The 15,200-nt window shown below is 32.4% G+C and overlaps 2 protein-coding genes across 2 annotated transcripts; one reads left to right on the forward strand and one right to left on the reverse strand.

Annotated features, from left to right (window-relative positions):
- Window positions 1–5,060: 5,060 nt before the first annotated feature.
- Window positions 5,061–6,815, forward strand: LOC121224203 (hydroquinone glucosyltransferase). The gene has a single exon (XM_041107038.1). The coding sequence runs from the start codon at window positions 5,228–5,230 to the stop codon at window positions 6,662–6,664; it is 1,437 nt and encodes a 478-aa protein (XP_040962972.1). The 5' UTR covers window positions 5,061–5,227; the 3' UTR covers window positions 6,665–6,815.
- Window positions 6,816–9,623: 2,808 nt separating this feature from the next.
- On the reverse strand, window positions 9,624–11,228 carry LOC107946446 (AP2/ERF and B3 domain-containing transcription factor RAV1). Its single transcript, NM_001327511.2, has one exon. It carries the CDS (start codon window positions 10,950–10,952, stop codon window positions 9,879–9,881), a length of 1,074 nt encoding a protein of 357 aa, NP_001314440.1. The 5' UTR covers window positions 10,953–11,228; the 3' UTR covers window positions 9,624–9,878.
- Window positions 11,229–15,200: the final 3,972 nt, after the last annotated feature.

Genomic DNA, 15,200 nt, shown 5'->3' on the forward strand with positions numbered 1-15,200 from the left:
TATGGAAAATATATTTGATCATAATTTCATATCTGAACTGGTGACTTAGTTAAGAAGGACTCGAATTTAATTAAATATTAGATGAATTTGACTAATTATGACATCATGCAGGATTGTGTATAAAAATACTAGTTATGAACACCAAATTGGGGCGTGGGCAATGCGATGGACCATCACTATTTATTTATTTATTCATTCAATTTATTAATAACAAGAATAAGAATATGTGGGAGAAAATATTAAATTAATATATTTTTTAATAAATTAAAAAATTAAGTGTTAAGAAATTATATTTTAAAATTTTAATATTAAATTTATATTATATAATTATTTGGTATATTAGTAAAATTTAAGTATTTTATTTGATAAAATAAATTTCAATTAAAAATAACTTACCATTTTTAACATGAAATGATAATTATTTGTTGACTTATTTATTCTATTCAATACTTTTTTTTCAAAAATTTTGTATTAATTAAAAATTTAATATCATATCAAACATGTTTACAAAATAAGTAATGAATTTTTTTAATAAAATCAAACATTTTAATGATTTACCAATTACATTCTAAATAAACTTAAAAAGAAATAAAATTCTTTCAAAATAAGTAGTTGTTAGAAGAATGTGATGCTTATTATCAATCTCTATCATGAATAGTTTGCTCCCTATGTGAAGGCATATGGCATATGGTACATGTCATTGGAAGTGTAAGTTATAAGTTTTAATTAATTAAATATTAAATTTAAAGATGATTTTCATAAACACCTTTCGAAATTTACCTATACATATAAATTTATATTTGATGTATTGAGAATATATAATTTTATATACTATTAGTTGATGATATATCGCGAAAAAAATCAAAATTATCTTCAATTAGTTTTAATTATAATGGTTAGACATCATCTAATTTATACATCAACATCTAATATTTTGGTTTCTTAATTATCCCAAGGCTCATCCTAATACATATCAAAGGTTTTCAGTGCAAGAAGGTGTAACACTCCACACTCGACTTGATTATCTGATCCGCACGCGTGATGTCACATTACGTTACCGAAGCAATTCAAGTTATCTCATTTACATAGTCATAAATTTTAAACCATAACTATCATTCAAACCAATTAAAATTATCAATTATACTCACGCACATATGCAATCATAGTATTAGGATTCAAATCATCATGTTTCGAGGTTAAGCAAGTAAAAATTAAAGTTAAGACTCAAATCCTTACAATGTTGTGTCTTGAGATGGAGGACTCTTGTTTCAGGACAAAAGATTATTGTCTCGAGACCTACAGCAGGGTGAAACTAATTTAACTTCGAAGTTTACATGTCTCGAGACTTAAATAGAATTGTCTCGAGGCTAACTTTCCAAGTCTCAAGACACTAAGAATAGAGGTAAAAATATAAGGTAAATTATGTTCTTATGGTCTTAAGACATGATCATATTGTCTGTAGACTCAATGTTAAACTTTGCCCTAAATGCACATTTTTAAGGGTCCAAACTAAACCAAATGGCACCTTAAGTGTACTTAAACATTACATAAAAGTCACACAATCAATCTAACACATCTAAACACAATCACACATCATCAAATCATAACCACCAATACATAAAAATTTAACCATCTAAGTAATTGCTCATTTTTAGTGAAATCGGAATAGTGGTTTCGAGACCACAAATCCAAGTCCGTAAGAAAAATTATTTTAAAATTTATTTTATGGTCTAACGTATGATCAAAATATCATATAAAAATTTCGTCAAGAAAATTTTACCGATTACATGCTTAATTGATAAAAGGACCAAATTGCATGAAATGCAAAAGTTGAGTTTTAGTAGTTATAAGTATCAAATAGCTATGGAATTCAAAATTTGAGGTCCTTATATGGCAAATAGACCATTAAGATAAGATACTAGATAAGTATGATGATTCATCCATGGAAAATTAAATAAAGAAAATGACTAAATTGCAGAGAAAAAGATAAAAAGATGATAAATAATAAAATAACATAAAATATCATAATTTATCATCATCTTTCCCAAATAAAGACATGGAAACCCTAGGTAAGAGAATTGAGCTCAAGCAAGCTTATTTGGCTTAATTAGGTATGAATTCTTGTCACGTTTTTAATCATTTTCATATTTTCGAGATCGTATTAGCTTAATTTAGCTATGTCGGGGATTAATTTGCAAAGTTATCAAAGTACTATGGTTTTTCCATGGATGAATATAGTTGAATTATGAAGTTTTATGGTAGAAAATGAAAGGTTGTTGATAGATAAATAACTTTTGTAAAGGGAGTTTTGAAGAAATTATGATTTAGGGACTAAATTGAAAAGTTGTAAAATTTATGGAAAAATTTTAAATTTTATGAAATACATGGGCTACTATTGTGACATGTAAAAATAGGCTAGTCTTGGAATAATGATTAAATTGCATGAATTTCATTTTCCGAGTCTAGGGACGAATTGTAATTAATCAAAAGTATAGGGAAAAATAGTAATTTTGCCTAAGATGTGAATTGGATTGAATTGAATATGAATTGTATTAAATTTACTCATATAGATCCGGATAGACCAAATACGAAATTGGATCGAGGAAAAGAAAAAGTATCAGATTAGTAGGTTACAATTCATGAACACTTGTCAAGGTAAGTTCGTGTAACTAAATTGTGTACATTTGTATGTTTGAATTGAATGTTGTATATATATGAATTGTGTAATTGTCATGTACATGAAATTGATTACATATATGACAATGCCCGACAAATATTAAGTCTCGTTTGAATAAATAAAATTCGATTGGAAACAAGGTTCCCATATTGGTTGTGGTCCTGCATATGTTGCGGACACACCATAGCTCCAAAGAGCGTCCTGTTATTAGCCCTCTCGAGCTTCTCGTTATATGGTTCTTGCGAGCTTCCCGTTAATAGCTCTTCGGAGCATCCCGATCGGTTGTGATCCTGCATGTGTTGTGGGCACACCGCAGCTCTTATGAGTGTCCCGATATATGGCTCTTCGTGAGCTTCCCGATTAAAAGCTCTTTGTGACCTTCTCGTTAATAGCTCTCCGGAGCTTCCTGATATTGGCTCGCTTGAACTTTCTGATATATGGCTATCCGGAGCTTCCCGATTAATGACTCTTCGGAGCTACCCGTTATTGGCTAGAATGAGCTTTCTAAATATGACTCTTATGAGCTTCCCGTTATACAACTCACATGAGCTTCCTGTTATATTGCTCGAGGGAGCTTCCTATTTATGTGCTTGTATGAGCATTTCTGAATATGAATTGACAGATTACAGTTTTATACACTTCAAGTTTACTACCTGTGTATCCATCGATATTTCAAATAAATTCAACGGGCAAAGTTCCGACATGGAATAATTTAAACTTGAGATGAATTATTATGGAAATGTACATGTCATATGAATATATGATTTGAAAAAACATGTGTATATGAAAATTGTTACATGATTAACTCATCATTATTTCTTGATATTCACATGAAGTACATGACTAATATGTTTCTTGAAGTTATATGTGTTTAGGCAAATTGCCAAATTTCTTTGGATGAATTTTGCATGCTTACTTTAAATATAAATGAATGGTAAGTTAATTTCCCATTATACGAACTTACTAAGCATAATATGCTTACCCTGTTTTATTTCTTCTGTTTTATAGAAACCCAGAAGCTCGTTAAAGTTGAAAGCTGGTCGGAGCCATATCACACTATCAATCTCCCTTTTTTGGTATATTTATTAAATCAACTTTGGTATAGTGGCATGTATAGGTTAATTTGGCCATTGAAGGCATGTAAATGTTTTGTTGTGATTAGCCATTTGAATGGCTTATGTTTGATACATTTTGATATATATATATATAAGTATATGGCCTTATCATGGTTGATATGTGTTTTGGAATAATTGATTGATGGTTAATTAATAGGCAAAATAGTAACATGGTTTGAGTTGATATAGTTGGTTATATATGATGATATGTTATGCATAAGACTTGGTTTTAGCTTGATTCAAATGTTTTAAATTGATTTGGGAATGTGTTTAAGTGTTAATGTAGGTAGAAGACAAGTTTGGGTAAGAAATATGGCTAGGAAATTGTAACACCCCTAACCTGTATCCGTCGCCGGAATAGGGTTATAGAGCATTACCAAAATTTACAGATCAAATACAGATATTTCATAACATTTAACATTCATGTTAGATATTTTTAATAAAGTCCCTTACATGAGCCATTGAGACCCAAAATATGCATTAGAAACAAGTCGGGACTAAATCGGGTATTTAGAGAATTTTTCGCGAAATTTCAAAATTTTATTATATTATTTTTAATATAAATATAATTTTAAATAATATAATTTGTGTAAACAAAAAAATATAAATTGAATATATTTTATTAATCAATAAAAATATTTTTTCTTTTAATAAATTTTTAATGCAAGTGTAATTTATAATTATGATCTAACATAAATAGTATTTAATATAAATATAGTTTTGCCAAAAAATTAATTTTTATTGTAATTATATATATTAATTTAATTCCTTTAATGATTATTTTTCACTTTCATCTCGCCATCATTGCTGCACTTTAATTCAAACATATTTAACTCTTAATTTAATTTCATAGTTGAAGTAATTAATCTTATTATCATTGCTGTTTACATGAGAAAAAAATAACATAATTTTTTGTTGCATTGTTTATATTTTTTAATATGGTAGTGTAACATCCTGAAATGTGGTATTGCCATGTTGAGAATAAATCTACAAGTAAATTGTAACTTTTTAAAATAAACACATAATTAATTTGATGATATAGTTGATTTATGCGTAGTTGATGTATAAAAAAGTTCAGATTCCATTCAATTGACAATATGAGTGTAGTTGAAAGTGAGGGTGAATCTGATTCTTAAAGTTGGCATATTGCTATTATTTGCTAATGTTCCTTTATGATATTTTCTTTATTAGCCAAAGATAAATACTCTTGAAATTGATATAATGGTCACAACATGGTAGATATCTAAAAAGTGAATCAATGGTAGAAATTACAAAATTTACTTTTATTGATTCAAAAATATGTTTCAGAAATAATCACATTATTTGCCCTATATATATGTGTGTTAATGCCATTTGCTAGTTAGTTAGCTTGCAGCTAACATATTGGGCTACAACCTCCATTCAATCAATTGCTGGCTATATTTTTGTCGTTATAATGAACCGTAAGCCTCATGTTGCAGTGCTGCCAAATCTTGGGCTTGGGCATCTCATCCCTCAGTTGGAGTTCGCTAAGCGCCTGGTGGTTCACCATGGTATCCATGTCAGCTTACTCCTCATTACCACCAACGAACCCTCGCCTGCACAGGACCAACTCCTTTCCTCTTCTCACCTCCCTCCTGATCTCCACATCGTCCCACTTCCTCCCGTTGAGGTCGATAAAAAGATCATCAATGACGGTGATGTTCTAGTCCTAACCCGACTCTGTGTCATTACAGACCACAGTCTTCGATCTCTCAAGTCAGTCCTCATTGCCTTAGGCAAACCAAATGCTCTAGTTACCGACATATTCGCTACACAAGCCTTTGATGTTTGTAAAGAATTGTTGATTCCTACTTACGTGTATGTTACTACCTCTGCTGCTTTCTCTGCCTTCATGTTATATTTGCCAAAGCTTGATAGTGATGTTAATTGTGAATTCATTGATCTTCCCGAATCGATTCAGGTCCCGGGTTGTAGTCCTATACGAACCCACGACCTGTTAGACCAGGCTCGGAACAGGAAGATTGATGAGTACAAATGGTTGTTGCATCATTTTAGTAGGTTGCCATTAGCCTCTGGTATATTTGTCAATTCTTGGAAGGATCTTGAACCTGTGTCAATCAAAAGTATAAAAGAGAACCCCTTCTTCAAGCAGATACCAACGCCTCCTATTCACCCCATTGGACCCATTATCAAGCAAGAAGAAACACTAAGCGTAGTTGATGTAGAATGTCTAAAGTGGTTGGATAAGCAGCCACCTGATTCTGTTATCTTCGTGACCTTTGGCAGCGGTGGGACTTTGTCATTCGAGCAACAAACTGAGTTGGCATGGGGTTTAGAACTCAGCCAACAAAGATTCATATGGGTGGTGAGGAAGCCAACGGATTCCACTGGTGCAGGTACATTTTTCAATGCTGGAGAAACGAATGAGAATGACCCCAAAGTTTATTTGCCTGAAGGGTTCTTGGATAGGACTCAAGGTGTGGGATTCGTGGTGTCATCATGGGCTCCACAAGTTACCATACTTGGCCATCATTCTACAGGTGGATTCTTATCTCATTGCGGCTGGAACTCAGTATTGGAAAGCATTGTTCATGGTGTGCCATTAGTCACATGGCCTCTTTACGCCGAGCAAAGAATGAACTCAACAATGCTAGTGGAGGATATTGGAGTGGCTATCAAGCCAAAAATGGAGGCAGGGCAGCAGAACATTGTTGGACGAAAAGAGATAGAGAGAGTGGTGGGGATGGTGATGGAGGGTGAAGAAGGGAAGGTTATCAGGAGTAGGGTTAAGGAACTGAAAGAAAGTGCTACCAAGGCATTGGATTCTAGTGGATCCTCTTATGAGTCGCTTTCTTGTGTTGCCAACTACTGGAAGGCTAACCATAACTAGTCAATGAAACCATTAGACGCAAAGAAAAAGGAACATCTTCTTGCAATCAACATAAAATGTTCCTTATTCCATGTTGTTGTTTGATGTTTATGAGGGACATATATTACCACCTAGCATAATAAATAAATGTCCACGTCCGTTGGTTTTACTATTTTGATATTCCGTACAATTTAAATTTAATTCAATTCTTACACATTATTAACACAATTATTGATATCACATCATTTTATATTTATATATTGCATGCACAAATAATTATTTTTAACCCATATAAATTGATGTATTTATTTCTTTAAATTAAAAGTCTATGTATATTTTTGAACCACAACCAAAATTTCATGTGTAATTTTTAAAATTCATCTCCGGCAAAAGACCATTAATGACTAATAAAGTGAAAATTTAGGCTATTTGTTTTTATACTTTGATAAAATTACGAATTTAGTCCTGTACTTTAATTTGATCAATTTTAATTCAATTACTTTTCAAAATTTGAAATTTTAGTCCTAATTCAAACAATAGCAGTTAGGTCCATTTAGTTAAATTTAATTGCTAGTCCTATACTAAGCTTACACGTGTAAATTTGGTTAATATTCTTCAATTGAATCATTTTAGACCCCTATACTTTTTCAAAATTTGAAATTTCAGTCTTGAAGTAATGACCATCGTTAATCCATTAACTAGATTTTTAGTGAGTAATATGTGAAAATAACAAATTGACGTTATCATTTAATGAGGACTAGAATTTAAAATTTTAAAAAATATAAGAACTAAAAATGACTAAATTAAAAGTACAATGATTAAGTCTACAACTTTCACAAACTATATAAAAATAATAGGAGGCTTGAGTAATTTAACCGAAAATATATCAAGCAACTTAGAAAAGTAAAGAAGAAGACCTCCTTTATTCCCATATATTTAAAGCTAAGGAAGTAGATTCTGTTGAAGCTTCCTTCTCTCTCCACATAACTAGTTAATATTACGACATAATTAAATACTAATTTAGGAAAAAAAATATTAAAACACACAAAAAATAGACTAATTGAAAATGAAAATAGTAATTTAATTGTATTAAAAAGAAATTCCATGTTACTTCAATTTAATTAACTACTCATTCAGAATTTAATTTTGATGGTTAGAAAATAAAAGTAGTAACTTATTTTTTTTTTAAAAAAACCCTCCCTTGCCTTTTCTCTTGCATGTTTTTATAAAAAAATTATTATTTCACGAGTGTTTTGTACAAGTTTGTTAATAATTTAATAAAATAGAAAATAGTCATCAGTGGGCTACTAGGCTTCTTCTGTACATTTGATTGCGTGCTTCACATCCAAATGAGTCCTCTGACTCCGAATTGGGCTTATGCTTTTCTCCACAGCATTTATACTTTGAAATATAATAATAACAAATTAGATCGATACATGAATGGTACTCCAAGGATAGTAATAAAGTTAATGATCAGCTAACTAAGATGGGTGGCGACAGAGTTAATTGATTGGCTATAGTTGAGGATCCACCGCTTTCTGTTGGAAGAGAATATCTATCGATCAAGAATAGATGATAGTAGAAGATATTAAGTTCGCTTATTTAGATATGTTCTAAGCTATTCTTGTGCTAAATAATAATAAATCGGGTGAGAAATAATACTAGTAATAAAAAAAAGTTAGAAATAATTGAGGGTGATGAGAAGCCAAGAATCATGTGCGGCAATTTCTTTTGGAACTGGGAGGAACATTCATGGAAAATTCTTAAACATGAATAGATCTTTCTCTCTTTCAATAATAAAACTCATGGAATCAAATCTTTGTATACTTTTACATTATTATAATATAGGTTTCCACCTCAAGAAATTAAGGGGGAAATGTCAATGATCTCATGTGGATTTCCGAGTGATTAATGATTTAAGTAATGTATTATGAACTTCAGTTCAAGTGCCAGCTTTTACTACAATTATGTCGACCTGAATCCCATTGGGTTTTGACGAGTTTTTTTTTTATTTTTATTCCCAGTACAAAAACAATGTCAAATGATTTAATTATGCCCCATTGCCATCTTAATATATATATATGGCATGTTTGCATTATTCTACTGAAGCCCAACCAAAGATCACATTCATTACCAAACCCCTTGAATAATAATGACCTCAATCCCCCCCCCTGCATGTTTTGAAGTGATTAGTCAAGATTCATGACCTGCGCTCTGCATCAGTGCAGAGCCATGTGCACATTACCACATTCTTGGATATTCATATCCCCTCACCTCTCTTTCCTGAAGGAAGAGATTACATCATCTCCACAACCAGCCTAGCTAGCTGGCTCCATGTTTTTTTGTCTCATTGAATTTAACTTTATATTTATATAGTTTCCAATTTCCAACTTGTTTGCCCTTGCCAAAAAAACCAAACCCATTTTCTTAAACTATGTATTGTCCGTAAACAAACCTTACTAAATTAATGTTTAAATCTACACAATTTATTGGGCAAAAAGAACAGAAGATTTCAAATCATCTCTGCCTCCGTATCCTCTTCCAACAACTTAATGGTTCGATACCTAATTGTTGGTTTGCATAATGTAAATAATAAATCTTCAAAGATTATGACTCCTAATCTTATATATATTCTTTAGTGTTGTGGTTCCAAATTAAGATCCAAAACCAAACTCATCAGTTAAGATCATCTTTCATGGACATGTGTTTTTTAAGGCAGATAGGCACAAAAGTGTACCAACATGTTATGTTATGAAAGGGACAAACTACATCTTTTATTTAATGGACAAAATCATGAAACAGTAACCAACTAGGCTGTTTCTTTGCATACCTAATTACTAACTATTTCTCCTTATCACAATCTATGATGAAATGAAGCCTAATTTGTCGAGAAAATCAACTTTGAGATATTTTGGGGAAAGCAACACCACCACGTAAAGGCTATTAAGGTCTAAAGAGCTAAACATGGAATCAATAAATATAAAAACAGAAGCAATTGACAGTTATTTCATATTTTTTTCTTGGACGAAATGTATTACACCTAATTTCAGCTTTCTTCAGCCTTTTGTCTTGTAATATACAATTCAACTTTTACAACTTGCTACTACAGCCACTCCATGTCCCCCCCCCCCTTTCTTTTTCTTCCTACACCGTCTTTAACATTCACAAAGCTCCAAAAACAACAAAAGAAGGGAAAAAAAGAACAGAAAAAAAGAGGGAAATTAATTAGGTGATGTTACAAAGCATCAATTACCCTTTGTTTCTTGCTGCACTCTAATTCTAAAAGCTCCATTTCTCTAGTCCTTTTCCCATTACATCCACCAGCTAGACCAACATTTTCACTGCCAGGCATTTTAAATATGTTGACCCCAAATAGCCTGACCATTTGAACCGGGTTCTCCAAACCAGAACCCAACCCGGTTCTTGCCTTCCAGTCAATGTACAGCTGCTTCTCCGTCCCTGTTGATCTCTGGAAGCTAACAATGTCGCCGGCTTTCAGTTTCTTCTCCTTAACAAAGCGGCTCCACCCTTTTGTTAGGACATAACTCTGGCTACTGTTCCAATAGGAATACCTAAACCTCCAAACTTTGCCGGTCACATCTTCGAAGTTCAAAAGAACTCCTTTGGAAGAAGCACTCCCGCTTTGCAAAGGGAAGTACTTCTCCGCATGTTGCTTAGGTATCACAAGCCGGTTCAACTTCCCTACATCGCTTGGGGTCACAGCTTTCTCGAAGAGCTGTTCACGTGCTTTGAGCTCAAAGCCTAAGGTGCCAAAACCATCCTCCTTTCTGACAATACGTTTCCCATTCCCATCGAAACCATAGCTTCTCCGACTCTGCTCAAGTTCATCATTGTAGGTATGCTTACGCAACATGTCCACGATTTCAGCCTTGGAATGCGAATTGAGGAAGGCAATTTGGATGTCATCATCCTCCATTTCGTGGAGGTGTTTGAAGTTAGTGACAGCATCACGACCCCTAAACCTTTGAGCTGCTATGTCATAGGCTTTGGCCGCCTCATCTTCTTCATTGAAAGTGCCAAGCCAAACACGTTGGTGCTTCTCGTATATCTGAGCACCCCATCGACCGTTGGGTTGAGGAACGACACCTTTGTACTTGGAAGAAGGGAGCTTTCTTGATTCGGCTTCGACCCCAGATTCAGAATCCACAATCACGCTGGTTCCACTCCCAACGCGGTAGAGGGAGTCAGGAGATTTGGTGAGCTGAGGCAAAGGTGAAATATTTGATGGGGCAATGGATACGGATATGGAATCACTAGTTGTGCTTTCATCTATGCTGCTTCCATCCATTTTTTTACTTTCTTTTGCTTTTGAGTTGTAGACAGAGGATGTTGTTGTAGTAATAGTAGTAGAACAAGGGTTTGTTAATTTGTTGTTTGTGTTGTTTTGACCAAAAAAAGGTGCAACAAAGAGAGGTGTGAGTTGGGTTTGTTTGAAGGTTTGTGGTGTGATGTGTTGTGTATATATAGGGGATAGGTAAGTGTTGTGAGTTAAATTATATTAAATCAGTCGTATTGGTTAATTTGACAAAAAAAAACAGAGAAGAAATAAAAGAGATAAATCCATAGGTTTTTTATGGTAAGAGAGAGTAAATATATAAGGAGATGTGGGGAGGTCAACCCGAGGAGGGGGGAAGGGATGTGGTAAGGAACTAGGAAGATTCATTTCATGGGGGGTGGGGACAGAGACGGGAGAAAAATTAAAAATAGATATTTATGGGAGAAAATAGTTGGAACTGGAATGGGAGGGAAAGGGAAGGAGAGAAAGAGGGAAGATGAACAGTATGCGGATGTTGTGGGCTGTGTATGGTGAGGTGGGACCCCACTGAGCAAGTTGATGGGGTTCACATGACTGTGGACCGTGTATTAGTTAAGTTCATCCCCCCTGAGCTTTGGTGCTGACCGGTGACCACCCCGGGATCAGCATGGCATTATCTTTTTTCTCCATCTGTTTATATTACACTACATTAGTATTATGGAAATTGATTATAATCTTATCTGCTACTGCTGCGGGTTTCATAAAACTCGCGCTGTTGTATTATTTGGGGTTGGCTTTTTATTACAACCAATAAGAATGAAGATAAACATCTGAATTCTTGAGTTCCACTAGGATGGGCAGTGGGCCCATCTGGATTTGGAAGCAAGGGTTTGGATGGATAGACATTGAAGACAAAGGCAGGCGGGCAGCAGGCTCATCCAACAAGAAAATTCCCATAAAGTATTACCTGGCTTTATACTGGTTCGACCCAAGCTTTGGTTTGTCTTTATTGGCTAGGTTCTTCACCTTGCTATCTTCCAAACAACCCATCCCACCCCTCCCTTCACTTCCCAGTTCCCTCATTATTATACTATTATTATCATTATTATCCAACCAATCCCAAGTGGGTTTCCCTTGTCTCTTTTACCCTTTCCTAGTTCATGCACTACAATAATGCAATACCAAAACAACCTCTTATATACCATCAATTATTCCCATTTCATATTCCTATCCTCAATCTTTAAATCTAACCAGTTTTCAAATCTTACTAATTTCAAAATCAAAATGAACACAACCGTTCATTATTATGACTTAAATATAGTAAGGGTTTGTTTATTGTTGAGTTTAAAAGATATTTTTGAAAATTTTGATAGTTTGTTCATAAATGCGTTTTGGAAGATAAAAAAATTATTTTAAATATGATATTGTAAAGTAGAATATTCAATTAAAAAGATTTTTCTAAAAGTTAAAGTTTTAACTTGAAATTTATTTTGAAAAAGCTGTTTATTTATTAAAATTTTTAAATTAAAATCATAATTCAAATTTAAGAAAAAAATACTTTTTAACTTCAGTGATAGGCATATCTAAATAGAGCATAACATGTGTTAGGGTTAGGAATGGAGTGAAGATGAAAGAAAATGGTGTGTACTAACTATTGTACGGAGTAATTCTGATCCTAAGAAGGAGGATGAAGTTACAACCACAAAACCCAGCGGTGGAGACGGTGGGTCTCTTGGTTTTGGCTTTTGGTTAGGGTACGGGGTCCTACCTACCCTCAGATTCCTCTTTAATTTTTATATAGATAATAAATATATATAGGAGACGGTAGTAGACCGAGGGATTGCGGATTAACATGGAAATTGGATCCTCTTTTACGTGGAAAAAATGTTTTTTCTCCCGTGCTTTGTAGGTTTTTAAAATTGTTTAATTTATGTAAAGAAAATGAAAAAAAAAAAAAAGGACTCACAGGGAGAGAATTTTCTACGATAGAAATATAGACAAAAAACAGTAAGGTGTACGGTATCCCATGAATATTTATATATATTTTGAAATATATATACTGATATAATAATAATATCAAAATAATTTTATTTTTAAATATGATAATTAAGTGATGATTAAAGAGAAAATAGGTGGTGTTGTTGATGTGTCAGACAACATCGATTGAGTTATTTTTGTATATAATTTTTATTTTAAATTATTTTCGTAATTAATTAATATTTTTAAGTTATTTATAAGAAAAAAATCTAATAATATATATGAAAATAGATGGGGAATTTAAACCTAAAATCAATTACAAGGTTTAGGCCTTAGTGTACATACAGTGCAAGATAAATTAAAACTTGATTATTTTTTCATAGAAAAACACTAGATTGATTTAAAAAATACATATTTATTCCTATGAGGGTGTATGCCACTGTAAGATTTATTTACTTTGTATCTAAAGTTATTTGTAGTATTTTTTTATAAGTATTTGTATTTTATTCAAGAAGAAAAATTTTGCTACAAAGAACGATGAATAATTGTGTTATGTATAACAAACCAAAGAATCAAAGAAAAATAAAATTTAGTTAAGCAAATTCCAGTTTAAACAAAGTTGTCTATTATAAGGATCCAAATAATTAATAAGTTTTCTAGTAAGACGACATCAGACTACTTCTCGAATTCTTGCTAATAGATAATCCACAGAAGTTGTAGGTCTACCAAATAATCTAGCATTTCTTTCGCACCAAATAGAATGTACATAAGTATTCCAAGCCAACTTAAAAATATATGAGATAAGGGTCTTACCCTTGAGATATTGCCCAACATAGTTCTTGATCCAACAAGCCAACCATTCTCCTGATGCCACACAATTCCAAAATTTACTGCTAAAGTCTATAAGAATATTCACACTCAAAGAAGATATGATTTCGAAATTCAAAGCCAGAGGAACGCAACAGACGATTTGTAACAGCCCAATTTTCAATGGTGTCAAAAACAGTGGTTCAAGACCACTAAATCTAACAAGTGAGCTCGTAAATTTTATTATATAGTGTTTATGAGTCGATTGTGAATTTAGGAAGGCTTACGAATTAGTGAATTATGCTTTAGAAATATTTGTTAGATTAATTGATTTTGAAAACGAGGTATCTAGACCTCGATTTTATAAACCGAGCTTTAAATATTTTTATAAATATTTACGGAGTGTCATTAATGTAGTATTAAAGTTTCGTTAGAAAATTTTATCGTTTCGATAGTTAATTAATTAAAAATGACTAAATTAAAAAAAGTGTAAAATTTGCTAAAGTGATTAAATAGCATAAATGGTAAATAAGGGAGGACTAAAAGGGAAATTAGACACCCAATGAATGGCTAAAGCGGCATAAGAAGAAAAAAAAAATCTTGGAATTAGGTGATTTAATGGCAAAATTGTAAATTTGGTAAAATTAAGCTTAAATAAAAAGAGATCTAAAGATTTCTAGGCAATTCTTCTTCAATTCTCAGCCAAAAACAGCCATTAGAGAGCTTCTTTGTAACACCCCTTACCCGAGACCGTTGCCGGAGTCAACCATGAGACGTTACTTGACTTAACTTAAAAGTTCGGGGCATAAAAATTTACTTTTAAAAGTTATTTCACTGTTTATAATAAGGCTATCCACCTGTGCAGCAGTCACTAAATTAATTATGACTCAAGCTACAAAACTCAAAATTTAGATCCGTAAATTTTTCATGAAACTATACTCATATATCTTTTTACCATAAATTTTTCAGAATTTTTGGTTCAGCCAATTAGTACAGTTTATTAGTTAAAGTTTCCCCTGTTTCACTAATCGACTATCCTGACCTCTTGTCACTAAAATTAAATTATCTCATTGTACATACTTCATATGGTGTTTCCACTTATTTCTACTTAAAAAAGACTCATTAAAGAATTTAGAAATATAAATTATAACTCATAATTCCTTCTGTACAATTTTTAATGAAATTGTAAAGTCAGAAGAGAGGACTTCAAAAACCATTCTTACCCTGTCTCACTAAAATTCAAATATCTAAAAATATATAACTCTTTTTCTTACTCTATTTCTTTCATATGAAAGTAGACTTATTCAGCTTTAATTTAATATCTCACGCAACTTCTAATTCAATTTACACTATTTTTGGTGATTTTTCAAATTTACATCAATGCTGTTGTCCAAAAATTGTTCCATTGCAATTTTATTTTATTTAAAAAAAATTCAAAATAACCCCTTTATAATTATCTGACCTTCCTTGCAAATTTCAATTCACAACCAATTTCAG

This window comes from Gossypium hirsutum, chromosome D12 (genome assembly GCF_007990345.1).
Source record: "Gossypium hirsutum isolate 1008001.06 chromosome D12, Gossypium_hirsutum_v2.1, whole genome shotgun sequence".
Taxonomy (NCBI): domain Eukaryota; kingdom Viridiplantae; phylum Streptophyta; class Magnoliopsida; order Malvales; family Malvaceae; genus Gossypium; species Gossypium hirsutum.

Coding starts and splice junctions, on each gene's coding strand:
- LOC121224203 (XM_041107038.1), top strand. CDS start 5,228: ATGAACCGTAAGCCTCATGTTGCAGTGCTGCCAAATCTTGGGCTTGGG.
- LOC107946446 (NM_001327511.2), bottom strand. CDS start 10,952: ATGGATGGAAGCAGCATAGATGAAAGCACAACTAGTGATTCCATATCC.